At 39.8% G+C, this 27802-nt stretch overlaps 4 protein-coding genes across 5 annotated transcripts; 3 read left to right on the forward strand and 1 right to left on the reverse strand.

The window, feature by feature from the left end:
• The first annotated feature begins 3044 nt into the window (after positions 1-3044).
• On the forward strand, positions 3045-8062 carry ncoa7a (nuclear receptor coactivator 7a). 2 transcript variants are annotated; one of them, XM_023410397.2, is made up of 7 exons: positions 3045-3199; positions 4075-4270; positions 5592-5744; positions 5888-6040; positions 6236-6331; positions 6613-6686; positions 6886-8062. In XM_023410397.2, the coding sequence occupies exons 1-7, from the start codon at positions 3174-3176 to the stop codon at positions 7022-7024; spliced, it is 837 nt and encodes a 278-aa protein (XP_023266165.1). In that variant the 5' UTR covers positions 3045-3173; the 3' UTR covers positions 7025-8062. The 2 variants fall into 2 exon arrangements, with proteins under 2 accessions (XP_023266165.1, XP_023266166.1); XM_023410398.2 differs by lacking the exons at positions 3045-3199; positions 4075-4270 and adding an exon at positions 4296-5336.
• A 2212-nt stretch (positions 8063-10274) lies between these two features.
• Positions 10275-14030, forward strand: hint3 (histidine triad nucleotide binding protein 3). The gene is made up of 5 exons (XM_023410412.2): positions 10275-10439; positions 11147-11264; positions 11539-11608; positions 12121-12247; positions 12939-14030. Exons 1-5 carry the CDS (start codon positions 10299-10301, stop codon positions 12984-12986), a joined length of 504 nt encoding a protein of 167 aa, XP_023266180.1. The 5' UTR covers positions 10275-10298; the 3' UTR covers positions 12987-14030.
• An 83-nt stretch (positions 14031-14113) lies between these two features.
• LOC111658040 (actin-binding Rho-activating protein) lies at positions 14114-15579 on the reverse strand. Its single transcript, XM_023410411.2, has one exon. The coding sequence runs from the start codon at positions 15574-15576 to the stop codon at positions 15037-15039; it is 540 nt and encodes a 179-aa protein (XP_023266179.1). The 5' UTR covers positions 15577-15579; the 3' UTR covers positions 14114-15036.
• Positions 15580-16663: 1084 nt separating this feature from the next.
• trmt11 (tRNA methyltransferase 11) lies at positions 16664-26193 on the forward strand. The gene is made up of 13 exons (XM_023410408.2): positions 16664-16775; positions 18007-18072; positions 18243-18316; positions 18465-18546; positions 18691-18783; positions 18879-19013; positions 19100-19256; positions 19341-19421; positions 19556-19720; positions 20134-20206; positions 20458-20592; positions 23558-23678; positions 25823-26193. The coding sequence occupies exons 1-13, from the start codon at positions 16695-16697 to the stop codon at positions 25961-25963; spliced, it is 1404 nt and encodes a 467-aa protein (XP_023266176.1). The 5' UTR covers positions 16664-16694; the 3' UTR covers positions 25964-26193.
• The last annotated feature ends 1609 nt before the right edge of the window (positions 26194-27802 follow it).

Here is a 27802-nt window from a genome sequence, read left to right on the forward strand (position 1 = left end):
GCTCTGCATACTCATGCCACAACTTACTGCCAAGAAAGTGTGTTTTGTGTGTGTGTGTGTGTGTGTGTGTGTTTGTGTGTGTGTGTGTGTGTGTGTGTGTGTGTGTGTGTGTGTGTGTGAGAGAGATGATGTGCAAATGTACTGTATACACACGTTATTTCTCAGAGACACAGAGCCCCTGGGACAAGACCTAAAAATATCAAATGGTCTGATTTCTGAAACTTATTGATTCATTTGTTGAACCCACTTGTTTGCAGTTACAGTGGAATACATTTCCCACTTATAGCAATCGAACAATTGCCTCCTAATCACTTTGTCTCACTATCCTGCCTTAAAAAGAGAACTTCTCAAATGATTAAAAACGGTCTGTTTTCAAGTTTAATCTGAATCTCAGCGACGTTTGCATCAAAATCTTGTCACTTAAAAGCTTTTTATCACAGATAAAAGTAGTTAAACTGTACCACGCTTTACAGTTATGAGTTCAACATATTTCATGCCTAAGTTTTGTATTCCCTTTAATTTCACAGCTGTAGAAAGAGTAACAACAAAAATCATACAATCACACATATCAATATATATAATTTATTTACCATTTATTATTTATATATACAGACACTGTCCCCTATGATGACAGAAAAGAAAAGAGGATATATTGAGTATTTGTCTCACGTTTAAAGGGATAGAAATGTTTTTGTGTAGAATTGTACATTAATTGAAGAAATAAACCTCAAATTATGAATCCCATAAAAAAAATATCAGCTGTGACTCTTCTACACATGCATGTGTCTGCACTCATGCGTTGGACTGACACGTATGCATGCATCAGGCTGCAGTATGGGAGCATGCACGGCCGCTGGTGTTTGCACATATGTAAGTCTTTTTAAGCATGTATATCTATATGTCTGTGTGCCTGTGTGCTTGCCCATTGATCTTGCCTGTGTGTCTGACTGGACACTGTCTCAAATTGATCTATTTACTATTTCTCTTGTGTAAGAACATTGTAGCTGACTGTTGACCCCAGAGTGTCCCTATTGTAATTTCCTGACCTGATATCGGAACATGAACAAACCTGTGTTTGAGTACTGGGACCATTATCATAAGCAATCATTTTGTAACTTAACTGGATCATTATAGCTATAATTGTTTTAGCTTTAAAGAAGCTGTTTTACTGTGCACATTTTGAATTTGTATAACTACATGAACGGGTCAAATTATTATTATTATTTCCTGAAGTAGCAAAAAGACTGAAGAAAGATCTAGAGATGAAAGTGAAGCTATTTGGTAATAAAAGCCTCAAAGCAGCTCACAAACAGGATTACTGATGCAACAGATCTGCATGTTCAGAAGATCCAGAAGCATTGAGGAGTCTTTTTTATTTGTGTTTATCCAGTAATCCCAATGACCACAGACAGAATAAACAAACAACTCTGTGATTCTGTTTGAGCATTACTTTATAGAGATAATAGCCCACACTGGAAACTGATCAAGTCTGAATGATTAGTATTGAACACTGATAATTTATAAATGGTCAACACTCCAATCAAGGTTCGCTGCTTTGATTAAATCTTGATATTAAGGCTTGAGCCTGAGACAAATCCTGAAAGAGTTGAGACAGTTAAGATAAAGGCCTCAAGAGATAAATTCAGGCAGATAACCGTCCATGGCATTGTGTGTAATCAAACCTGCAACCTGAACAACAATATGACAATATGTCTATACTACAACACAGACCCTGAGCACCAATTAATGAATAAAACATACTTGCCGTAGCATGTGTCATAGACAGTTGCTGTATTGCACAATTGCAAATACTCCCAAATTGAATAACATCCTTGCTCCAAGCCTTAACGTCATACCACAACTATTTCCGTAAACACTCTTCAATCCTGCTCAGAGAAATTTCCCTTTTAGGGTTGTTGTCAGTTTCCCTTTTATATTTCTCAAGGGAAAACCGAGAAAAACAGGGAACCCCCAAGGAAAAGAAAAAAGAAAAGAGAGAAACAGAAGTGAGAGACAGAAATAATGGTGTAAAAAGTATCCACAACTTTTACTTAATCCACATGTGAAGTACCACAGTGTAAAATACTCCTTTCTCAGTAAATGGCCTGAGAAATCATATTTAAATGAATAGCTTGATATTTTGGGTTATACACCATTTAGTTTTCTTGATGAGAGTTTGTTCTGAGAAGATTTATACCACTCAGATTTCTGTTTGATAAATACAGTATGTACCTGAAGCTTGCAGCTGTTTAGCTTATCTTAGCATAAAGACTGAAAACAGGGGGAAACAGCAAGCCTGGTTCAGTCCAAACATGACAAAATCCAACTGCCCTCACCTCTACAACTCTTTAGTCAATACATCTACATCTCACTTGTTAAAGTAAATTTACTTAAAAGTATCAAAAGAAATTGTGCTCATTATCATTATTACACAATGTTTTTACTGACACATTTACATGTAATGGGCATTTTAATGTTGTATCTGGTTGAGATGGACATCATCATTTTAACTACTTCAGGTACTTTCATGTTCTGTATGACAATGCATCGGATTTTATATGCTGATCATAGGTTTTTTAGATAATAATGTGCAAGTGACCGTGACTGTAGCTGTAAGATGAGCGGAGTAAAAAGGACAATATTTCCCCTTGAAGTGGTGGAGTCACAGAGAATGGGGACACTCAGGTAAAGCACAAGTACCTCGGAGTTCACTGAAATGGAAATGGAATTAATTTACTTCTCACCACTGAAGGGATGCAAAGACAGAAACAGATGAGAAGGCACAATGAAAAGACAATCAAACTGACAGACATGCAGACCTTTATCTTTCTATCAAGCCACCTCATTCGGTCACTGATCTACAGCCTTGACACAGAATTCCAGCCAAACTTAAGGACAGGGACCGAGAGCAGGTCAAGTTAATATGTTACCAGCTTTGGCTTTCAGGCACCGTTGTGAAATCCTTGTGTGAATACGTGCCGGCCATGTAGAGCTGTCAGGGGAGAAAGGGAGGGTTTATGGTTAAAGGGGCTTATCCCAGCGATTGATCCGCAGGTATAAAAGGCCACCGATGGCAGGGCCTCAGAGTGGACATGCTGGTGCAGCACTGAGCCTCCAAACCATCTACTCTCTCCTTCTCCTACCAGTTTCAACACCTTCATTTTCAGTCAGCCATGGGAGTTGCCTACAGCGTTGGAGAGTAAGTGAAACAGATCAATAAGACAGCTTTAAACATTGTTGTGCTGGTCCCTGAATATGGTGGAGTTATCTGGAGTTATTTAGCTGCAAGAGAATATGAACTTAGAATTGCAATGATTGTTTAATTTTGACAAGATTTTCAATCCAATCTTCTAAATGTATTTCTCTGAAATCAAATCCCATCAAATGCATGGGAAATAACCCTTTTTCAAAGTCAGATGGAAGTGCTTAGTGTTCTTGGTGCTGAGTGTATTTATTAGTACAAAGATGCAAGGAAAGCAAGGGGGGGGGGTCATTCAATAGTAGAAGACAAATTAATCTATGGTGGTCAAAGAGTTGGAGAGTGTGTGTTTGACAGGAAGAGAGTGAGATAGTGAGGGAAAGAAAAAGACAAAGGCTTGATTTGAGTCAGACATCCCAAAATTCTAAGTAGGTTTATACCATGAATCCCTTTCAGAGTTCCTCAGGACAGAATGGTTCAACTCATAAAATATTCAAGGAATGCATCACTTCCATCCTGTTCATGTTGAGTCATGTTTCCACAGCTAGCATTGTGGACTGGAATTTGTTTGACTTACAGTTTGTCGATTGGGCCAATTGTCATTAATGCTTTAAAATTGCAGCAACACCACTCCTTGAGAATAAGAATGATTTACTGTATTCCACTTAAGATGACATTACGTTTGCTTTTCTGCTTTTCTTTTATTTAGGCTCTAATATTATTTAGACGTTTTAACTCTGCAGTGGTGTTTGGTGGTGGAAGTCCATTTCATATTAAAAGCTATTCCTTTTAAGCAGAGCAGGCCATATGAATAAACACTCTGTTTAGGTACAATATATGATTCTTATTTGCTTTTTCTCCCTTTGCCCCTGCAGGGTTGACCACCTCTACACCTTCTTTGTGCAATGGTCACCAGATATCTACACTAAAGGCAACAAGAAGCACCGCCAGCCCCGCCTCCTCATTAGAGAGAAGAATCAGAACCGCTATCTGGTCGTAGAGAAGAACAAGGTGGCTGTGATCAACAAGCTCCTCAGCAACCCTGTCAACGCCACTGCTAAAAACTGGGAGGTAAGGAGCGCACTAACACACACATGCGATTCAAGATGACATAAAATCCCTCAGCGGCTCTTTGACTGTAGCTTATCATTAGGTCAAGGCAATAAGTGCTCTACAGTTAAAACAGTTACAGACAGGTGCCACCAGGGATTTTGGGACCCATGAAAAGATATATCACATTAGGCCCCACCTCAGTCCACACCAACTCTGAAAACAGCACTGTGCAGACATGCATTCAACAATCTGCATAAAGTGGAATTCAGAATTTGATGCAAGACAAGTGCTGAAGCCCATTACAGATTGGATATAATTTTAATTGTAACATTCTCTAATACTTGTACACCTTAAATATACTCTAACCTCTTCAATTAAAATAAATTAACTAACTTGGCTACATACCAAGTAGAAAGAAAGCAGCTGTAAAAGTTGAAATGGAAAACAAAATGGAAATGAAAAGGCCTGATGGTGGCGCTAGAGGAGAGGTGTGCTCATCATATGGAAACTTTTGGAAAATGTAATACATTTTACAGTGTTTGAATTCCTATAATTAGAAAGGATTTACAGGATCATTTTAATTTTTTCACAATAAAAAATAGCCTGCAGAATATGATTCAACACAATGCTGCTCACATCCTTCTTCAGTTGGAAGTAGACCTGGCTCATTAGAAAGGGCAGGAGGGGTGCGGAGACCGGCCGATCAAGCCTTCCCGATTACAGTAACTGGGGGATCTGGGTCCTTGGCTGTTGTCCCAGATGTTCTGGGAAATCCCACTATGTCCATAAATGGACATCCTTTCTTTAACCCCCTCCTTGAATCAATAACCCGCGCTTCATTTCATCAGAACTGAAACCCATCAGTGCCCGATCTAACCAATGGCAAATCCATCTACACAAGTTTCTAACCAATGACGTTTCAAACGCCGAAAGTGAAAGTAACACGAAGGGTACAAAACGAAGGATGCAACCCAGCGTGTTAAGAGTGCAGAAACTGACAGAGAAAAGAGGAGTCATGAAGCTGCTGCCAGAAAATATGAAAGTACTTTACTTTGCCAGTGATTGTATGGAGCCTTATGTGGAGGTAGGATCACTGAAGCATGTAATCATGTCGGCTACTGCATATATGTAGTTAAAGATACTTTGTTCTTACAACCATAAACCTGCACGTACTAGTACAATTTAGTTTACCCTTTGGATTTTACACGTGCACTTTCAGACCAAGACTCTGTGTAATGTAGGGGGTTTTTTACAGGGGAGCAGAAATAGTTACATGAGTGAGAATAATAATGTTTGATAGTTTTCTAAGAGGCTTGTTACATCCTGTGTCTTCCTCCAGATTATCACAGTGAAGGACCCCAAGCGCCGCCTGAGTCTGAGCAGCTCGGAGGACTCAGAGGCGGAGGAGCCTGAGTACCAGGAGGAAGGTGAGGATGCTCTGCCTGTCCTGAGCGACCACAGCCAGCTGCTGGATGACCGCCACCTGGAGCGAGTAAGTTACACCCGCCACATCAATCTAAGTGCGTGGTTTTGCATGAATTCAATTACAGCAAGATTTGCCTCGATGAATTAGACTCATTATTTTTACACCTGGCAGTCTGACATCTTTTTGATTAACAACTCATGTTTCAACAGCTCGCTGCTCACATGCCACCAAGGACCCAGGGCTATCCATGGCAGCTTGTCTACAGCACCGCCATCCATGGGAGCAGCCTGAAGACACTGTACAGGAATATGGCTGGTCTGGATAGTCCTGTGCTGCTGGTCATCAAAGACATGCACAAGAAGGTTTGCATCTTCTTCTTTAAACCACAAGGCAAATAATGAAATGAAATAATAATAATAATAATAATAATAATTATTATTATTATATAAAATAGAAAAAACACAATACAATACAACATAAAAAAATTCAAAGTGATACCTTGATTAAGGGTATATCTGTGGGGACCACTTCAATAACCGTTGCCTTGGTCTTTTCAGGTGTTTGGTGCTTTTTCATCACATCCATTCAGAGTCAGTAAATACTGCTATGGCACCGGAGAAACCTTCTTGTTCAGCTTCAACCCTGACTTTCAGGTAAGAGTGGAATAGATCATTATTTAGTTACCTATAGTTTGTCTAGCAGTAGCTCTGACACAAGGTGTCTTTTTTTTTATTACAAGAAAAGAATTAATGTCTTCTTTACAGTAAAATTTTCAAACATTGAATTTAATTTCTCTAGTCTAAGAAACTAAACACAATCTCAGGAAAGTTAAAAGTTTCATATAGGGATAAAAAAAAGTTTTTGTTGCCTAAGATTTCACATATTTAGACACTGAGTATTAGTTTCTAATGTCTTGTATTTGGCATATCTCCAGGCGTACAGGTGGAGCGGGGAGAACTCCTACTTTGTGAGCGGCAACTTGGAATCTCTGCAAATTGGAGGAGGAGAGTAAGTAATGCAGTTATTGAAATATAGACATGGTCACCAAAGGAAAAAGCAGCTTTATGACACCTGTCAGTGTCATAAAGTAATAAAAAGACCATGAAGTCATTACATCACTTGCTACTTGTGAGATATCACAGATTACAATGCCAGTTATCACCACGAAAAGATTTGATGCTAAACTGTTATTTTTTCTTGTCTATAGGGGTGGCTTCGCTCTGTGGCTGGATGCTGATCTGTACCATGGTGCAAGTTTCTCCTGTCCCACCTTCCACAACGCGCCACTTTCCACACAGCAAGACTTTATTGTACAAGACCTCGAGGTCTGGACTGTGCAGAAATGAGGGAGAACATCTGAAAAGGCAATATAAAAACAGAGTAGAATCCACAGTATTGTCTGGAGTTACAAAACTTCAAGACTTCAAGGAGTACATGCAGTTTAGCCACTACTGTACAAAACCTGACAGAGCAGTTGCTACTGTATCATCTGTGTACCTGGCTGAGATTAGCTTACACAGTGTGAAGCCTGTTCTGGTGGTTCTTGGGCCAGACTTTCTCTTTGCACCGGTTTGATCTGTGCCTACTAAAGAGAAGTGGCTCGATGAAATCCTGTGATCCAGGGTCCTGCTGCTTTAAACTACTGGCTATTCATCTGTAGCTCCATGCTAAGCCCAGTACATAACTGGCATCTGAAGCTTTAAGCCATCCATGCCCTCCTTTGGTTATGGAGAGCATTATAATACAGAGTTCAAGGTGTAACACCGTGGGATAAAAAGTTTGCAACTACTGAAAGCACATTCAGGTTTTAAGGAAATGTTTTTTTATTTTTTTTAATTATTATTATTTTCTGTCTAACAACCACATCTGTTTGTGAAATTTTACACATAAACTGTCATAAAACATTTAATTTATGGTAAAAACACTGTAACCTGATAGGACCCACAATGCCCTATCTGGCCTCTAATGGTACTTTTGAGTTTTTGTCTGACTTGAGGTCTGGTTTGAATGTTCTGCACCAACAGATGAAGGCCTAACCACTCAGCTTCAAAAATAAAAAGTATAGAGTTGCACTATAAACAACTTATTATGTGTGAAGTGTGCCATTTGTGTTGGAAGGAACCTCAGCCATTAACTGTCACTTCATTTTTTTGAAAGTGAAACACCTGCCTGCCCATTTGTGTAGATGGATACTGTTTTAAGGAAACATTTGAAATCTTTTACATCTTTTTACTATCTATATATTTAAATGTATTTTTAAGAAAAATGTTCCTGTGTGTCTGTTTGTTTTACATTTCTTTGTGTGCAAATCAGAGTCTGTCAGGCAGTGCTGGCACTGCCAATGTTTTTGTGAAACCACATTAAAACTTTCCAGGTGACACTGATTTAAGTAGTCATATTTTGTCATGAATAAACCCTCACCTATGAACATCAGCTTTTTCATTGAGGAGGAAAGATGTTTTTTCATACTCAAAATAATGAAAAACAGGTAGAAATATGTATATATGACACATCGTATTTGTTTGACTCTAAAATCAATTATCTACATCAGTGTAGTTGTGCTACAATATGACTAATAAGTACAACCAGAACAAACACAGGCATATATTAAGATAAGTTGAACAGCTACCAATTTCCTATTAAATATTTACACAAAAGATTAAACAATACAGCAGGCTTTATGTTTCACGTTGTTGTCCATTCATCCAATACAGTGATTGAATCATCCATAATAAAATGCACTGACTAAAACGCAGGCCATCTTTCTATCGTATTGCCAGTCACACCTTCTTCACCTTCACACCTATTGTCAAATTAAATGTTTTTATTTCACCTGACCTGCATGACTTTGGGCCCAGTGGAAACAGATGCAGATGCAGGTGGGTTACAAAGTGAGCCAAGACACCCCAGGGCTTCAAGCAATATAGCTGCACAGTGCAGCGTGCATCTTGGCCAAAATGAGACCACATTAAAATTAGTAAGGTAATTCAAATGTATTTTTGAGAGTAGAATAGACCTGCTTCACAAGTTTCCTTTTAATTTTTGTATAGTATGTTGTAGTATTTTGCATGATGTCGGTGGAGTTAAACATGACTTCAAATCTGTGACAACAGAAATTGGATGAGGATTCATAAAGCTTTTTTCTCATTTCCAGCAAGAACAAAAAATAAGTCTGAAGCAATAACAGAGCTTTAAAGTTTGGAGGTTGACCTGAAATACAATAGAAAAGGGTGAAAAACCGCAGCGAATGACGCAGGGATGTGGGTTCTCCAGCAGGTACTCTACACCACTGTAGGAGGGGATTTTTCTTACTCTGTAACTTGGGGTTTATAGTCTCATACCCTTTTCATGGAAATGCCACAATTATACTGTACCATTGCCCTTAACATTGACATTGTTACAGTAAACATTAGATTATTTCCATTTTTCCATCCTTAATGCTGTTGGCTTCAAATCTTAGAATCTTCACGGTCACTGTTGTTCAATTGTTTATTTTAAGGCTATCTGACTTTGCCAAATGAAATAAACTCAGTCTCTTTTATTTGCATGTAAAATGTTTATTTGCTGTCCTGTTCCTCAGGCTCTGTGGGCCTAAACTCTGGATCCTCCCTCCTCTGTTATTGGTTGGATCTGAGAACCTGCAACCAATTAGTCCGGCCTATTGGCCTATTAGTTCACACTTCAGGTCTCTCCCTCTCTCTCTCTTGCTCTTTGCCACAGCCTGCCTGAATATGTGTTAAGATTTATTTTAGAAGATTTATTTGGAAACTTGGTTTGTTGAATTTCGGTTAACCCTCTGGTTCTATTTTGAGTACTGTTTGTATGATTTAACCTGTACGTTTTAAATCTTGGCAAGAAGCAATAAGATTTAATATTTTTTTCTCTCCTATTTTTCTCCCATTTAGTGTGATAGGAAGACTTGTATTGTAAACTTGTGTTGTGTTAGTTTCAGTATAGTGGTTTTTGATTCTACTAATTGTTATGTTTGTTGTTTTGGTCTGGGCTCTCCCTGATGTTAAATTCATGCTTCACTTTCTGGCAATAAAAGTTTGAAAGCCTGAACAAATTACTATTCAAGTTCCTCATCTATGTTCCTCCCATTTCCCCTAGACCTGTTTGGGGTCCTAACACTCACATACAGGAGTCATGGGATTGGTTTTTGTTCTCTGAGTCCAAATGTCTTCATTTGAGTTGGGTTTAAATGTAGGTAATTTTTGCTGTACGGCAACAGTCCTATCCACAGAATCATCAACCCTCATTACAATGACTGAATTTTTATTTAAAAACTGGGGAAGACAGATGCTAGACATTTAATGTAGCCTACACATTCATTAGACTACACAGTAATGAGGGCACTTGATGTTGCCATGAAGCATTGAATCCAGACAAGGACTGTTATGCTAGAAGTGATACAATTGGTCATCCAGGTACAGTGACTTATATATAATATGCTGAACCCATATACTGTCTATGGCTGAACCACATCGCTCTCTTGTGGCAGCTTTCTTCCCCTACCTACACTATCGATCCAGATCGACAATCTTTCAGCTCCCCTTGAGTGTTCGATGACCTCTGGAATCGACTGAGCTGGTCTCACTCACCTCTGACAGTTGAACAACAATGGCCGGGGTGGAGGCTACTCAACCTGCTCCGGCGGTTGATATTTCCAAAACTAGCAACATGCCAGCTGAAGGATATGACAAGAAATGTATTTTCTGCAAGATTGTAAACCATGAAATGAGGACGGAACTTCTTCACTGTGTGAGAATATTGTTGCAACTGAATAATGTTAGTGCCTGTAGCTAGCCAGCGTTAGCCTCCTCGGTTTATAAATACCTGTGTTGGGAAGCATCGTAACAAATACTGGCTTTGTTAAGATGTTGCTAGTGTTTAATTGTTCGTTTTGTGGTGTAAATCAACTATACGGTAGTTTAACTATCAAATTTTTGTTTAGTGCCATAGTTGTGGATATACCAGTCTATTGAGTTGTCTTGAAAAGTGTGTCTCACTTTCCCCCCTTTTATACACACACACACACACACACACACACACACACACACACACACACACACACACACACACACACACACAATAGTTTTATTGTACGCAGGTATATTGTGTATTGTGTTCAGTCCTTTCAGGCATATACTAGCTTGCTGTTGTTTTATGTAGCACAGATTTGCCAAACTTTTTTTTCACTCTAACCACCCCAAATAAATCCAGCCACATTTATTGTAATGATGATCCCCTGAAACACACTCTGAGGTTCCAGCTTGGAAACCACAGCTGTGGGAGAGACAATAAAGACCTGAAAAGAACTTGCAGTTCATTTGTTAATTTCATTGGATAACAACAAAGGGGTAGCTAACATGAAGTAAACTCTACAGTCCGTGTCCTTTTGCCCTCCCAGTCTTGAAACTCACCAATTAATTTGTATTTGCTCACATATTCATATATCTCTTCTGCAGGATGAAGAGATCTCATGTTTCAGAGACATCAAACCTGGAGCTCCCCACCACTACCTGGTCGTCCCAACCAGACATGTTGGGAACTGTAAATCACTCAGCAAAGAACATGTGCCTTTGGGTAAGGTTTAAACAACAGTGCTTGTGACTGATACTTGTGGAAGTGTTTGTACTTGCACAGTTTTTATTCTAGTACTTGTCTTGTTTTCAGTTTATGTCAACTTAGACAGTTTCACTGACAATGCATCGCTTGTATCTTGAGTTATAATTATTCAGCAACTGATTAAAATATAGGGTCAGGATAAAAAACAATGCTCTTTGTTTTAAAAAAAAAAGTATCATTTTTAATGGTAAGTTGTTTATAAAGGATCATATGTTTTTGTCGTCATACCCAGTGAAGCGGATGGTTGAGACTGGGAAGGAGATCCTTCAGAAAAACAACGTAACCGATCTCAGTGATGTCAGGTGGGCTACATTGAGTGGTACATTTTGTTGTTGTAGTTCGTCACACTACTAGTTAGTGGCTCATGAATGTAAATATGCCAATATGTCTTCTTCCAAGGGAACATCCCCAACAATCTCAGTGGAACAGCTTCTGTCGCTTGATGAAATTAACCTCAGGTCAAGGGTCACTAGTGACTGGCACATTATTTAATATAATTTATCAGTACTAATAAACCAGCACTGTGCCTGTGTAGATAGAAGAACAAGCAAACAATCCACAGTTATGCCACATACAGATAATCAATATTTATCAGCACAGTATCTACACTGATAGAAACTATAATAGATAATCCTCTGAACTGTTGTGTAACGACAGCTGTTATTTAGCTTTGGTAACATACCTGTTTCTTTGCTGATGTAACTTAAAATTGATTCAACTTAAACTGTGTAAACAAACTTGCCGTAGAGCCTTTACAACTTATATCTCAAAACAGTAAGCCTGTGTGCACCAATGCCCTTTACTTTGTCTGCAGGTTTGGTTTCCATTGGCCCCCATTCTGTTCTGTTACACACCTACACCTTCATGTCCTGGCACCTGCCACTGAAATGGGCTTCATGTCTCGCCTCTTCTACAGACTCAATTCCTATTGGTTTATCACGGTAAGACCCCTTTTCATATTTGTAGTATGTTATTATAAATTACTATATAATAATTATATAATCGTATAGATAAATTAATTGCTTCTCAATCTTAAGTTTGTGACCCATCAGGCTGACATATAAGCAAAAGAGGTCCACTGTCATCTTACTATATGAAAGTACAGACAATTTTTTTTTTATCTTGATACGTATCAATCAGTTGCAGGCACCATGATTTAAAAGTGTAGAGACTGCTGACCTAATCATTTTTTCATTTGATGATGGATCAGTCCCATTGTTTTTACTGTTCCAGCACATTTCCTTTATCTCATTCTGAGGTTAGTTGTAAGCCACTCAGCCAGTACACGGTAGAGTAGATTAAGTTTTTCTACACAAGATTTGAAAGTATTCATGTGTGCATAAATAATATGGTGATTATTTTGGTTTAGATTTCATATTAAAGATGAAGCCGGGCTCTGCCACTTTCTGCAAGAGGGATTTACTGTGTAAAAAAAGTATTGTAATAACTGACTGGAAGACATTGCTGTACATTTAGTCACCACATGAAACTCATAATTAGTTTAGCAGTTATTTCAGCAACACCAACCCTGTGGTGCCGCCACGCATTAGTTCATTCAAATGGAGTTTTAAGATCAAGTAGTTCTGCTGTCAGTCAACTTCTCTTCTGTCCACATTTGTCCATGTTTTGCAGGCAGACCAGCTAATTGAGATTCTCAACTCTAAAGAAGAGACCAACTGATCACTTGAATGCAGCTCTTGCAGTACTTGGCTGTGATGTAGTGACTGAAACATCCACCTTCTTGTAGATGTCATGTTGGATGGAACACTCTCACATTAAGTTGCTGCCTGTTTGCCACAGCAGATGACATTTGTATTTCTATGATATTTGTGACCACTTAGGTGTTCAGACTTCAGGCAAGTAAAAGCTTAAATGAAGCCAAATCTTGTTTCTTGCTGCTTGAAATGTTTTAGGAACAAACGTTTTTTAATGATTTTTCAGAAGAAGTTAATAAAATCCATTAATCCACTGTAACAAACAATCTAGTCACTTTATGGACCAAGTAACATACAGTAAGTCTTTCAATCACCAAAGGAAATGTTGAAGGCAATCTGATGAATAGAACAATAGGTTCACCGATGTGACTTGTATCATTTTCAATATCAATTTACAGATAGAGAAACGATTCATTTTAATTCCTGTCATGCCATGCTGCCTTTGCCTTAGCTCTTTTGCAGCTCATGTATCAACTGAAATGTATTTAAATCTCTGTAAGAAAAATTAATTCGTACAATTCACATTTTGAGACAACATATTACACAGCTGTTTATATTGAGTTCCTCAGCTATGATGCATTACCTCTTTACCGAGTGACATCCTCATTAACCATTTACAAGGTTCCTTTACAGTGGAAGCAACTGAGTAATCCTCTGACACTGACACTGACAGTAAAATGTTGATCTCAACAAGCACTGAAATACAACAGGGTATTTACTCATCTCATGTTTGTTTTGATGTGATATCTTAAGACTGTATTAAGATATATAATGTATAATATGAACTAACTGAATGGTGCATGAAGTGATTACTACAACTGCTATATTATACCACACTATACTGTATTGAGAAATGATTCTCTGGTACTGTACAAAAGTGTATGCACTTTCAGAAATGTTAATTTATCATAAATAATATATTGCTGCTTCTCAGTTTGATTTTCTCAGATATCTTGATGTCTCAGTATGTTTCTAATGTAGTGAATATAAAGTCTGAATATTCACACCAGTTTACAATCTCTATCCCATTCATTGAATTACACTTATGGTTCACAAAGCACCTACAGTAACAGAATAACAAACGGGGCACTGTGTCTTTTATTTCTTTATTATAAGATCATAAGCAGCACTTGCTCATTTATCACTCTACTACTGCTCATGTTAAGAAAGCTCATTAATTTGCATGGCTATTACTGCAGCAGCAGATATCATGGCATCTCTCAGTCAGTGCATAGTTCTTTACTGTGAACTTCTCACTCCATTAAAGCAGCACATGAGTTTATTGTATATCAGTCTCAGCGTGGCTCAGGTTTCATCCTATAACAAGGTTGCCTAAATTACAAGCACACTTGTAATAAATACATGCTCTGAAGCACTCAAGCCAAGTGGGATCAGGTTCATCCTATAGCACCATATTGTCTGTCACAGGTGGCCTCATGTTCTCTTTGGCTTTGGTTCACTCTCATTAACCACTCTGACTTCATTTCAGCTGCCCACTCCTCCACTTTCCCCACATTAAAAAGTTGTTCAGTTTTCCCATTGTGTTTTAGACCTGGTGTAGTATAGCAACACTAAATGAAATGTAGTAGATGAAATAATGTAAATAAATGAAAATTTAAAAAAGCATGAATACATACAGTATGTATCTCGTATTTCTGTTGTTAAGTTCCAACTTTCAACTTCAACTAATATTTCCCCTTTAAACTTTTAGTTTGTAATACCTGTGATTTGATTCCCCTTAACAATAAATTTTATTGTTTTTGACTCCTGCATGTATCTGTGCTCTGGATAGCAGGTTCAGTAGTTCTTATGTTTGTAGCTTGAAGAGAGGTGGAGGTGGTTTGAATTATTAGCCACTGAGGTTTTTAGTTGTTAGTTGTGTCAGCAAGAAAAGCTATATTTCTAAATACATGTGCGTTTATGTGACTACAGTGAGTGCTGCCATGAAGCAGCTATGTACCTGCCACTGCATATGCAACATGAATCAAGGCATCAACACTAATCCAAGTGTCTGGTCACTGTAACAGAGTGATAACTACATGGTCATCCTTCCCCTGCCACAGCATCTCCCCCTCAAAGTTAACCAGCCTCTGCTTCCTCGCTCGCAGAAGAATCCCCACCAGTTTATTGGAGATAGTCACATAATGCTCAAACAGCCTCCCAAATTCTACAGTGAACATTTTCCCATCGCCGCTGCTTCCACCCTCATCGCGGTGTCTCATCTCTCCGATGTTCTTTATCACCTCACACAGCTCCTGAACCTCTCTGCTGATATGTCTGTGAGCATCTTTCCCCCGCTGCGCTGTCATGGAGCCCTGCAAGGGCCTCCCATAGTCGTCCTGCCCCCTCTGAGGGACCACCACACTGGGCCTGGTGTCGTGACTGAAGGGATTGTGCTTCTGGTACTCCTGGTGCTCGTCAGACCACTTCTGCCAGTTCTCCTTTAAGCCTTTCACAGAAACAATGCACACTGCTGTGTCGTCGCTGAACTGAGAGGGAGCTGGGACGTCATCCTCACTTACCATGATGGTGGTGCTCTGGCTGTTTGTCCCCATCACTGGCTCTGTGGAGGAGAAGATTACAGAACTGTAATTCTGGTCATTTGTGCATACAGGATTACAATGTTGTTGCTACTCACTGAATAAAAGCCCTTTACTGTTTTTATTGCTTTGATATCCACCATGTCAGCAAACATCTACCCAAAACTGATTCATTTTTGGATCTTTGGATCAAGCTTAACATTATTCACCTAATTATTGTTGTCCTGGTATTTGAGGTGTTTTTAGATGAGCTATATGTTAATCTAAGATGATTGTAGCCCACAATCTCATGCAAATGACATTTCATGAAAAACTAAAGGATAAAGGGAAAAAAATTAAATCTATGAAAAAAAAATGTTTGTTCATCATAAAAACTAGTGAGCATCTTGCTTTGCAAAGTAGCCTGGGTCTATACAGCCTCAGAGATTTGAAGCAAACATGATTGAACTTACATGTCACGCACTGACTCGATCCTCTCTGCACCTGCAGTAATATTTCATTGTATCCGAAGTGCAAAAACAATACTGTTGTCACGCTGTAACTATGTAATACAACTTACCAATACTGCAGCGATGCCGCCAGTAGCAAGAGTGTGGATGCCTGTCTGTCCCGAGCGATGCAAAACCGCTGTGATCGACGGCTGTATCGGCCAATGGCTGTTCGAGAAGATCCTTCCAGCCAATCACTGATCAGAAAGGGCGGGGATAACAAGGTGCCTCTGAAGTAAAGCAGATTACAGCCTGAAGAGGAGAGAGGACTTTATCTACACACGCGAGTGCAGCATAGTAATCTACTGATGCTTATACACGACATATTATTAAATTGGTTAAAAACAAATAATATTAACCTGCTGTGAAACAGTGATAGGTAGTTAATCCAAGATGATAATAAGATTCTCAAAACAACAGCAGTTTGTGAAAACTCCTCTCTTTTCTCTTCCTTCTGTAGAAATGTTTACAATGTGCACATAATAAACACAAATAAACACATTACGCAAGGCAACTTCAGGCAGTGCTTTATAATGAAATGAGAGAGGAGACCTCATTCTTCTACCATTTATGGTCATTTGAAACACAAGGGGTACTTTGTTTCAGAGACCGGTTTCAAGTCGGACGTATTTTCAATCCGCACCAATGATGGCGGCTTCCAGTAGTCGATCATGCCTTCAGTATGTGTTTCATCTTGCCCAGGATAATCTGGACTTCAGGTTACCGGTAACCTTCATAAACTACTCTCAACGTCTTGTCAGCTCTTAATGTGAAAGAGTTAAAGTTGAATTCTTTGTGGGGGGAGCAGAGTTTGACAGACACAGCCCCTCCTCCCTCGGTGTGCCGTGTTAGCTAACGCGGTTGCTAAGTCAGACTGTGAAAACTAACATCACATCTCTGTATATTCATGTTTTATCTTCATGTGAGACTTTCTGGACGTTTTATCACCATAGTAACACATTAACACTCCCTCTGTGTACTCTGTCTCCATGATTGTGAACTGGTAGTTCACATGGTTTACATGGTCTCTGTTGCCTGTTTCTAACCATATTAGTAAGTCTTAGTAAGTGAATAGGAGCTGTCAGTGTTCATGTTAGCACACCTCACAAGTGGACATACTTAGCTGCAGTGATGCACACTTGTTAAGAAGCAGAATCATGTTCATTATGTTTTGGTGTTTACTCTCCTGTGCTTCTGTGATAACCTACTCCACCCAAAGGAATATTTAAAGGGAAATTCCTCCGATTTTTGGAGCCACATTAAGATTTTTTGAATTTAAAGAAGAGAAATCTGTGGGATGCAATATGTTAAGTTTGAATCATGTCAATTTGAATTAAGGAATAATAATATTGATTAAAGAAAACTTGCTTAAGGGGCCTTAATCAGAATATGGCTGATGGATGATGTGATTGCCTGATACTCACCTGTGTAGGTGCTGATTATGTAACGTGATCTTGCTGTGTTCCTTCTGCTCTGGCAGTCTATAAATTGGTCTTGGATTTGTTGGCTGTCAGGTAAGATGATGGAGACCAACAGTTTTCCCACTGTGCACATGAATGAGTTGTAATCATGTCACAATCCTGTGTTGGAACTTATTATTTAATGAATATATGAAGAGTCTGTGAAAACAGTGGTCTGCTGTATCTCTGAATAAGGTCTGTAAAAGCTGCTAAAATGATCTTAGATTGGATTTTAGGATTCACATCTAGAACTGGGAACCTGCATTATCAACTCAAGGTGTGACAGAATGAAAAACATGGGTATTTACCACACAGGAAGATGCTGTTGCATTGCATTATGTGAATTATATGGTCCAGCATTATTCAAGCTTGACAAAAAAAAAACTTGCAATACTAAATCCCCACTATGGCCCTTAAATCTGCCTGTATGTATGATGTTTTCCAGTAGAGTTTAATACATATGTCAGTATTTGTTGTTTTTCCTCTCTTTTTTGCAGGAGATTTTGGCTCTGCTGGCTCTCAGAGAAAAACCGTTCCATCCTGACGGAAAATTCAAAGAAAAGGTTTGAAAGTGTAATGCACCTGTTTCAGTTCTCATCCTTCTGATTCCCCTGTTGTTTTGAACAAGTCGTTTGGCTACAGAGTGATGATATGACAGCAGCTACATCAGGAGGTTTAATCCTGTAGACTCCATTTCCCCACAGCCACTCATCTTCTTACTTGTTCCTTCTAGTCCCCTTACTGGTGTCTAAATGGTTTGTCTGAGGTGGACGTCCGTGCCATCATGGCCAGATCTGTTTGTGCAAAGTAAGTGATGGCCCTGCATCTGTGGTGATGGAATGACCTGCACATATTAACATCTGTCCATCAATCTGTGCTTCTGTTATCTCGGAAGTATTTTCTGTTATACAGCGACCGTAATGTGGATGTAGATTAAGTTGCATTACTCTTCCAGGTCTGCCTTTGAATTATGGGGGCATGGACATACACAGAGTGAACTCCGAACATCCCTCTTGAACTACCCCTTAGAGAACATGGTTTGTGATGCTACATTTTCTAGTCCTGTTGTGTTGAACAGACAAATCCATGCAATTTTAGAAAAAGTTTCATATGAAACATATAAATTATAAGCTAATGTGTTTTAATTTGTGTTCGTGCTCTTCTTCCACATTCCCCTACAGGCACCATTCATGCACAAAGACTCCAAATACAAAATCAACGTCTACACCTTCAACAAGACTCTGCTGTTTGCAGACAGAATCAAAAGGATTGACGTGAGTGTTTAGATGGATGCGACATGCTCAGAATGTGTGTAGTGTATTTTTTATCTTTGTAAGCTTGTGTATCATGTTCTGTACTTTCATGTCAGGCTTTGGACTATCTTCCGTTTGAGGGCACGGTGAGTCTGAAGAACCCCCAGCACATCTTCTGTATGTTGGAGGATTACGGCTCAGACCCCAACAACATCCCCGAGCATCCAAACTACATCTACTTTGGCCGATGGGTGAGATACATACGATTCTTTGTCCAGATCAAGACTAACAAGAAGTCATCTGCAACTGAAAACTTTTCATCCTTACACACCCACAGATAGCGGATGGTCAGCGTGAACTGATTCGTTCCCACAGTGTGAAGAACAGACACTTTATTGGAAACACCAGCATGGATGCTGGCCTCTCATTCATCATGGCCAACCACGCTAAGGTCAAAGAGAATGACCTTGTTTATGACCCGTTTGTTGGCACAGGTGAGTTATGTCTGTCACAGCCTCTCACACACCTACATACCCATAGACCTCCACACTCGTCATTGAATTCTGTCTCTGTTTTAGGGAGCCTGCTGGTTGCATGTTCACATTTTGGAGCCTATGTCTGTGGAACAGATATTGATTACAACACTATTCATGGCAAAGGTAAGTTTTGTCTAATCAGAGGTTTGGCACACCACCTTTAGTCTCTAAGTTATTTTGATTTAAGTGCTCAGAAGTAACAGTGGCAAGACTCTGCTCTGACAGCAAGATTTCCTAAAAATGGCTTTGTCTTTCAGGTCGGTCGAGCCGTATAAACCAGAAGTGGCGAGGACCTGATGAGAATATCAGAGCCAACCTGCGGCAGTATGGAATAGAGAAGATGTATTTGGATGTGATGGTGTCTGATGCATCCAAGTCTGTGTGGAGGGAGGCTGCTCTGTTTGATGCCATCATTACTGACCGTAGGGCCCGAGTGTATTCTAAACACATCGCTATTAACTCTTTAGTAGGAATGCTGAGTATGAGAACTTGTGCTACATGTGTTGAAAGCTGTGGTGTAATTCCTGCTGTTTATTGACTTTTATGATGGGTTTGTGTGCATTTTGAGCTTGAAGAAATATCCTAGTTGTATTCTGAAAAAGTGCAAATCTGAGACAAACCACCACACTATTGCTCGCTAAGTGTTGTAGACTATTTTCAGCTTGACTTGTACACATTACAGTTATAGTGTTAAACACACATTGGATTTCTCTTTTTTTTTTTGCTGTATTGCAACCAGCCTGTTCTCAGTTGAGTATCTCTCATAATGGGATGAACCTTGTCTTTTGTTTTTGTTTTTTTTTTTAATTCCTATTCCTGATGTTTTTGTTGTCAGCTCCATATGGTATCCGTGAGTCCACAAGGCGAACAGGCTCTCACAAAGAAATCACTAAACCCGCTGATGGCATGTAAGTATCGTACAGTATTAGTGTCTAGTCCTGCAGTAAGCCTAGCATTTACTCTAGAGCAAATTTCCATTAGATCCAACTGTGGATTTTAAGCTTTTCCTTGGTATCAATTTCAATTAAAAGAAGGAAAAAATCCTTCATCCAGTTCATCCACAAATACAAAACTTGAGAGAATCATTTGAAATACTAAATGTATTGTTCTCATCGCTCTGTTCTAACCCTGTTCATTTTTCTTTTAATCTCCTGTCCAGCTATGCAGAGTCTCACGTCCCTGTAACACAGGCGTACCACCTCAGTGACATCTTCACCGACCTGTTAAACTTCTCTGCCCACCACCTGGTTTTGGGTGGGAGGCTCGTCTATTGGCTGCCTGTCTACAGGCCAGAGTGAGTACACAGACTTTTACTTTGAGCCACATTTATTGTTTTCTGTACTTTATCTTTAACTTTAGCCTCTCAAAGTAACATCCAGTCTCAGTAAAGCATACTCATCTCTGTTACTGTCCTTTAAAATGCTGAACATGTGACTAATTATTATTTTTTAGCTTTTTGTTTAAAAACATGCTTAGGTGCATGAAGATTTATATATGTAATACTATATTAAAGTGTAAATTGTCCTAATAGGTTTAGATGGAAAACTCTGGTGAGATGATGCTATTCTCCAAATAATAATTTGTATCAATAGGGGGCAGACTCATACCATAAACCATAAGCCAGAACTGCACAATAGAGAGAAAAAAATATTGTCGGCTTAATTAATTACCTAAATAACCAAACAAAATGAAGCAAACGGATTATAGTCTAAATATAGTTGCATTATAAAATCTAATGACTACATATAATTAAACATGGCTTTGTAAATTAATTTGAGGAAATTTTAAGAAATCAGAGACTGTGGTAATGACTGTATTCCTCAGTTTTGACTAATTAGTTTACAAGCTGCCAAATGCTTTTAAAATCCCGAGGTGTGTTAGCAGCTCTTTCAGTTTGAGTCCAGCAGACTGGCACACAAAGGACTTTCCACCCCGCTTTTCCACTTTGGTTTTTTACCTACCATTTCCCTTCAGCACTATTCCATTCCCGCTCCTATAAAACATTGTCCTCCGTGTGTAAACACCTGTGTGAATGACAGTGTTGATACACAGTAGTATACAGGTGTGTTCAGGTTTTCCCTCCCATACAGCTGGGCCTCAGTAAACCACAACTGACAGTTAGTGAGCTCCTTTATACGTGGGCCATATATAAGTCGTCTGCTCTGGAACAAAGTTGTGCATTGTTAAAAGTTTTGTGCATTAGCAGAAAGTGAAGTGCTGACTCGATGTGCAGGTGTTTGACTGTAAAGGTATGAACCACAACAGACAGCAGCAGCGACTGACGTTTGGGGAAGAAAAATCCTGCAGGGCTGGAACTCCCTCAGGTCACTGATTATAAGACTGGGAAGGCGATGAGATAATCATGCATCCTCTGGCTTTGTGTGTGTGTGTGTGTATGTGTGTGTGTATGTGTGTGTGTGTGTGTGTGTGTGTTGTGTGTGTTGTGAGTGTTGTGAGTGTTGTGAGTGTTGTGAGTGTTGTGAGTGTTGTGTGTGTGTGTGTGTGTGTGTGTGTGAGAAAGAACACATGTACAAACACACCTTGTAAACCAACAAATTTTGTTTACATCCCTTTTCATTTGTCTATTTATGTGTATGATGCATGAACGTGTGTGGTCTCGCGTATGAGCACATTCATACATGTGCGTCGTCGTGTTCACACATTTGTCTCTGCTACTCATCTACCGGTGCTTGACTCTGTGCCTGTCAGAGCACCATGCCAAAATAAACGTCTGAGGCCAGCCAAGTCAGATATGTGAACTGTCTGTCCCTGTGGTCTGCAGGCTGACCCACGTCGCATGTGTGTTTTTGGATGTGTGTGTCTGTGTGTGTAAGCCCAGACGTAGCCTGTCTCCTGGGCCTAATCTGGGGCTCTACAGGGGAGATATCGGGTTTCTGTCACCCCCACATATGTGTGTATCTGCGGCCATGGCTGTGATAGAAACAGTGGGGACTGTGTGTCTGTCTGGCTCATGAGAATAGGGAGGCTCTGTGTGTGTGCGTGCATGTGCGTGTGTACGTGTGTGATGACAGGTGACACAAAGTCCTGTCAGCAAAAGACGGCCTCTAGATCAGGTCAGACGCCTTAAACTCTCTTCCCTTTCTCCCCTTTAAATAATAAATGACAGAAGAAAAAGTATCAAGACAGACGATGGAGTATCAGTCATCACAGCCATAAAGTGACCTGATTACAGCATAAACAAGTGAAATGAAGACATAAAGCCACTGCATTGTCAGAAGTAAAGTGATACTTGTATCACCGAGTATAAATGAGCCGTGTTTTCATTTTCAGGTCATAATTTTTTACCTCTGACATTTTTGGCAATCACTCATTTGGTGATTCGGCATTCTCACTAGAGGCCATAGTCCACTGCTTCTGGATCAGATTTTACATGTTGTGAAACTGAGAGTAAGTTTAAATTGGCTAGATATTAAACTATTATGAGACAAATAAAAGTATTTCATTTTCTGAAACGTCAGGAGTCATCCTTATTATGAGAAAGAAAAAGTTTGACCCAGTGTAATACAAAAGAGTTAGTGAGCAATAGCAGTTTGTGTGAAGGTGCCCTTTATAAAGTCATAGACTGTAATAGAAAAATAAGCAGCGCTGGAGATGAAAGACGATCCCTGCCTCCGGTTAGACGTTAACACCATCTCAACAGGTCTGGCTCACCACTAACGGCTCCTGATTGGCAGGAGAGAATTATCGCCTGGCTGCATCACCGCTAGTCACCGTGACGACCAAACATCCCGTCGCCGCAGAGGCCCACATGTGGCCATGGCAACAGAGCAGACAAACAATGACGTGCAAATCTGGCTTTGAGTCGGGACTGTTGCTACTGTGATGGTGGTTAGAAGGAGAGAGTGCTACCGACACAAATATGCAAACACATACATCATCTGCTGTTAATAGGCCCTAACCTGGCCTGGCTGGTGATGACAGAGTCAGCAGTTGACCTGTCAGGTCAGAGTCACTTTTTCCAGCTTCATCTTTGCACACAAGGAGCTAAGTTAGCTTCATGAGCTGTGGCTCCACCACACCAGTCAAGTGTTTTGTGATCTGATCGGTGAAGGAGAAACAGAAAGAGGCATGCACAGAGAGAGATGTTGGCGTGGGCCGCAGAGAAAGTTGGCAAAAGTGAGGTAGTAATTGTGACAGGATTAGTCTCTATGTTCCAGCAGCCTTCATATGGCCTCTCTGCACTTTCCTCACGGAGACTGATAAATAACTGTGTGTGTATGTGTGTGTGTCCTTTCCAGATACTGTGAGGAGATGGTTCCTCTTAATCCATGTCTCCAGCTCATCAGTAACTGTGAGCAGACTCTCTCCAGTCACACTTCACGACGCCTGATCACCATGGAGAAGATCAAGGAGCCAGAGGTGTGTTTGCCATGAAGCTGAAATTGTTAGTCATGTCGGTTGACAGAAAATTAGTCAGCATCTAATGATTACTGCCAAACATTTTCCACTTCCACTTTCTCCCATGTGAGGACTTGCTGCTTTTCTGTCATATGATAGTAGATGGAATATCTTTAAACAGACTTGGTGTTTGACTGTTGGTTGGATACAACAAGCAGTTAAATTTAATAGATTTTAAAAGATTTTCCAACATTTTGTAGGCATATTGAATAAAGGAGAATGCAGTTTGCATGAAGGCCTGTGTTTTAGCTTGCAAAGGTTTGAACATGTGGACATGCATGTTTGATTTTTGTTGTGTGCATTTAATTTCTGCACTACATTCTGTACATAACTGAATGTTACCTGCAGGTATTGCCATTGTTTCGTACATAAACCACAAACATTTACTCACATTGTTGCTCGGTTCATGTGGAGGGAAAAAAAAGTTATTCTACAGGATTTAAAACTTACATATTCCTCTGTTATGTGTGCATGACTGCAGAGTTGACCGTTTAATTTAATTCTGTCCATCGTTTGATTGGAAGCATAACTTCGTAAATATATTGTTTTAAGTTGTGCATTGTGGTTGCGTAGTTATAAATGGCAACATATCTGCACAGTACCAAGCTGAGTGCTGCAGAATTTGTTTACTGTTTTTGTATGTGTGAGCATGAACAGCAACGCAGATATGACTTAGTTTATGTAAAACGAGAGCATGTGTGTGCCTGCCTGTTCTTTGATGTTTTTATGTGTGTTTCATAGGCTTGTTTGTATATGTAACCACATAAGTATGCGTCATGTACATGCATGTATGCATAGGCCTGTGTTTTTTACATGTCATCCCAGTGGAAGTGATGGTGTCTCTCTGTCTGTCTGGGGTTAATCCTCACCATCTGGCTGTGATTGGCTCATTTCTTTTATACTGGAACCCTAAATGGCTTAATCACACATAGTATGGAAAACAATCCATCTTTGGATCTGTCATCCATTCCACTTCAAAACCCCAAATTGCTCCCATAAAGGGCCCCGTATGACACGCACACACAAACACACAGTTGTTTGATCTTATCTGACTGGTATCTTTCTCAGGTTTTTCCCTTCCCAATATGCCCAAGATCACACCTATCTGCACTCATTCACCAGGGTTCACAGTTTGATGTGTGTGAGCACTTAACGGTGTTTGCATGTCTATGGTACATTTGTATGTACCCACCCTGTTTCTGTGTTTTGACAATAAAGGGGCCAGCCTAATTGCTGGTAATGTTTCGTGTTAAGCTAGTGCAGAAAACCCTCTCTGAAACCTCACATTTTCTTATTTATGGGGTGTGACATAATGTGTTTGGTGGCCATAAATCACTTGTTATTTGCCTAATTTAACACTAAATATATGTATCCCTCCACCTGTATGGTTTTTGGCAAAGACAAAGTGGTTATTTCCAATGTTTTTCAGTTGCTTGTAGTCATGTCCCTGTATTGGGGTCATGGTTAGGTTGTCAGTCTTGTTACCTGGAGTTTTCCCTCAGAGTGGTCATGGAAACAGTTTTGAGGTTACTTGGCAGTATCAGCAAGCAAAAGAGAGGTGTTGCTGACAAATTACAGGCCCCAGCATTGGAGTCATCACTTCCAACTTAAGTCACCTCATTATTTCTCTTCCCAGCATCTCTTCCCCCCCCCCCTTTATCCCTCCGTTGACCAGCAGCTACCTTACAGCCAAGACAAACTGTTTAGTTGTAGGGATTCATAACAGTTCATATTCATCGTTCATATATGCGAGCACAGTCCTGTTCCTACATGCAAACAAGGAAAAGGTATGCAAACCTTGGGATGCCAGTGTTATACTGGCATATGGTGGGAGTAGCCTCATTTACTGGGAATGTAGAAATTGAAAGAGCTGTTTCAACTTCTACATCCAGACGACATTTTTATTAATATAGTGGTATCAAAGTTTTAGTTTCAGCACATGCTCACAATGACAAATAAATACATGTATTTCAGATCATATTCCACTATGTATAATGTGGCGATGTGCTGTATAAATTTCCCTAATTGGGGAAAACTGGCAGCACTTTAAGGAAGTTCGGTTAAGTAAATTCAGTACAATAATCCCCATGTTTGCTTCTTTACAGGACTTGGACAGCATGGTTCATCTTGCAGACCCACGCTTCAGCCCCTACCAGGGACACAACGCCTTCAGAGAGAAGTATTTCAGTGGACTGAACAAGAGACGTGGCAAGGAGGACAACAAATCTGATTTTAATGGTGTGTAAACGAAGTGAGGCCTCAAGATATTCAGAGGAAAACTCTTCAGTGTCTTTACTGAAAAGAGAAAACAACCATCCACAAAAATCAGGGCATGGCTGGCAGTGGACTAAAGAAGGAAACAAGCTGAAACGTATTTGTTATAATTATACTCTTTTTAAATCTTTCTCACTTCTCTAAATTATGATTATTTTTATGCCTGTACTTATTTCTTTTCAAATAAATGGATAAAATATGAGTGTCCTCTCCTAAGTGCTGACTAATAAACTATAAGACACTTACTACACGTAGACACTTGACTGCTGGGATGATAAATGCAGCTCTTTTTCATATTTTTAAAAATAACTTTTGAATGCTCATATACTCTCAAATGTTAAAGTGGTACTCCAGTTATTTAGTAGTACACTTTTATAAAACTTGGTTGGAAGACTATAAAACAGATTGTAAGACAGAATGAAAAGAATCAAAGTTGAGAATCAAAATTGAAGAAGCAGAGGTCCTTGGTCCTTGGTACGGTTGAAGCTGCCAGAACACTGAATCCTAAACTTACCATAATGCAATTTAGCATCTTTCATTAAAACCTTTATGCCTGGTAAACACCACGTCTTTCAAACTCAAACCTGATATCATCAGGGGTATTTTTCTCACGCTTCACAAAGATCCTCCTCATTAAACATTATAAAACTGTTATCATATGAGTAGTACTCCCCCAAACGGATCTTTATGTAAACTTCCTCCTATTTACTGAATAATAACCACCATATGTTATCAGGGCCTTTAAAGTGGTAGTGTTTGTTATTTGACGTGGGGTTGTGTGAGGTACTTTTGTCAATTGTGCGTAGTCATACGGCAGTCTGGTGTTTGAGGAAATGTAGTTGCAAAGGAAAGGGCTGTTTGGCTGCAAGATAAAGCTGTGAAAATATTCACGTTTTCTTCTGCTGACCCGTACACAGCAGCACATGCGTCTACTTTGAGTAACTATGTCACACATCTCCACATCAAATTACCTGAATTATCCCTTTAATGTGCCTCTTTTAAAGTAACTGCAGGCTTTATTGTAACTGTAAAAACTTTATTTATTGACTTCTTTTTTTTTTTAAAGAGGGTGCTACTCACTCACAGAACCTAAATACTCTAAATACAGAATCTCCAGCTACATTTAGAGCCACAGTGGTGCTTTATTCAGACAAAGGGAGCATGTTTAGGCGAGAGAGGCCTCCCTGTGCAGGCAGGAGCCCAAATGACAGGGCGTCCCCACCTCACCACACACCACTACAGTTAGTCAGCAGCTTTTGTTGTTTTCCGACCACAGTTTACATGCAACCTGGCTCATTATTCATCTCCTGAGAGCGACGCAGCAGGCCTTTATGTACATTACCCCTTCGCTCTGTTTATCAGTTGGGCCTCTGCCTCTCCACCACACTTCCCCATTCGCCCTGCTTCACAGGCAGAGAGTTCCAGGCACCATCACATGATACCCGGCTCGCCATCGTTTGCGGTGCATGTTGTTTACAGTTCCCACAGTGCCCTTTTGTTGTCTATCATCATCAAGCAAAATCAAATGATGCCGCAGGACAGTTAGAGACCTCGCCTTTCTTTACTTATCACTTCTGTCTTCTCTCTCTTGGCATTTCCTTTCTTGTCACATGTAAATGAGTCCTATGTTTGCCACAACAGAAGACCCCTCTATGTCGACGATGGTAGCTTTAATGCAGCCGCTGTCTATTATTGTGTTTGAGTAGTGCTGTGTGTGTGTGTTTGCTCTGCCACAATACAGTGATAAAATGTGTTCTCGAGAGCCCTCAGTCTCCAATGATGCAGACTATAATTAGGGAGGGGGGAGAGGG

Source organism: Seriola lalandi, unplaced genomic scaffold (assembly GCF_002814215.2).
Source record: "Seriola lalandi dorsalis isolate HSWRI2012SDOR001 ecotype SW California unplaced genomic scaffold, Sedor1 jcf7180002054425, whole genome shotgun sequence".
Lineage (NCBI taxonomy): Eukaryota > Metazoa > Chordata > Actinopteri > Carangiformes > Carangidae > Seriola > Seriola lalandi.

Excerpts from the sequence above, each read along its gene's own strand:
- trmt11 (XM_023410408.2), top strand. The coding sequence starts at position 16,695 with ATGATGGCGGCTTCCAGTAGTCGATCATGCCTTCAGTATGTGTTTCAT. Across the intron at positions 19,014-19,099 it reads ACATCTACTTTGGCCGATGG|ATAGCGGATGGTCAGCGTGA; the intron begins GTGAGATACATA and ends ACACACCCACAG. Across the intron at positions 20,593-23,557 it reads CTGCCTGTCTACAGGCCAGA|ATACTGTGAGGAGATGGTTC; the intron begins GTGAGTACACAG and ends TGTCCTTTCCAG.
- hint3 (XM_023410412.2), top strand. The coding sequence starts at position 10,299 with ATGGCCGGGGTGGAGGCTACTCAACCTGCTCCGGCGGTTGATATTTCC. Across the intron at positions 11,609-12,120 it reads ACCGATCTCAGTGATGTCAG|GTTTGGTTTCCATTGGCCCC; the intron begins GTGGGCTACATT and ends CTTTGTCTGCAG. Across the intron at positions 12,248-12,938 it reads ATTCCTATTGGTTTATCACG|GCAGACCAGCTAATTGAGAT; the intron begins GTAAGACCCCTT and ends CATGTTTTGCAG.
- ncoa7a (XM_023410397.2), top strand. The coding sequence starts at position 3,174 with ATGGGAGTTGCCTACAGCGTTGGAGA. Across the intron at positions 3,200-4,074 it reads GTTGCCTACAGCGTTGGAGA|GGTTGACCACCTCTACACCT; the intron begins GTAAGTGAAACA and ends TTGCCCCTGCAG. Across the intron at positions 6,332-6,612 it reads GCTTCAACCCTGACTTTCAG|GCGTACAGGTGGAGCGGGGA; the intron begins GTAAGAGTGGAA and ends GCATATCTCCAG.
- LOC111658040 (XM_023410411.2), bottom strand. The coding sequence starts at position 15,576 with ATGGGGACAAACAGCCAGAGCACCACCATCATGGTAAGTGAGGATGAC.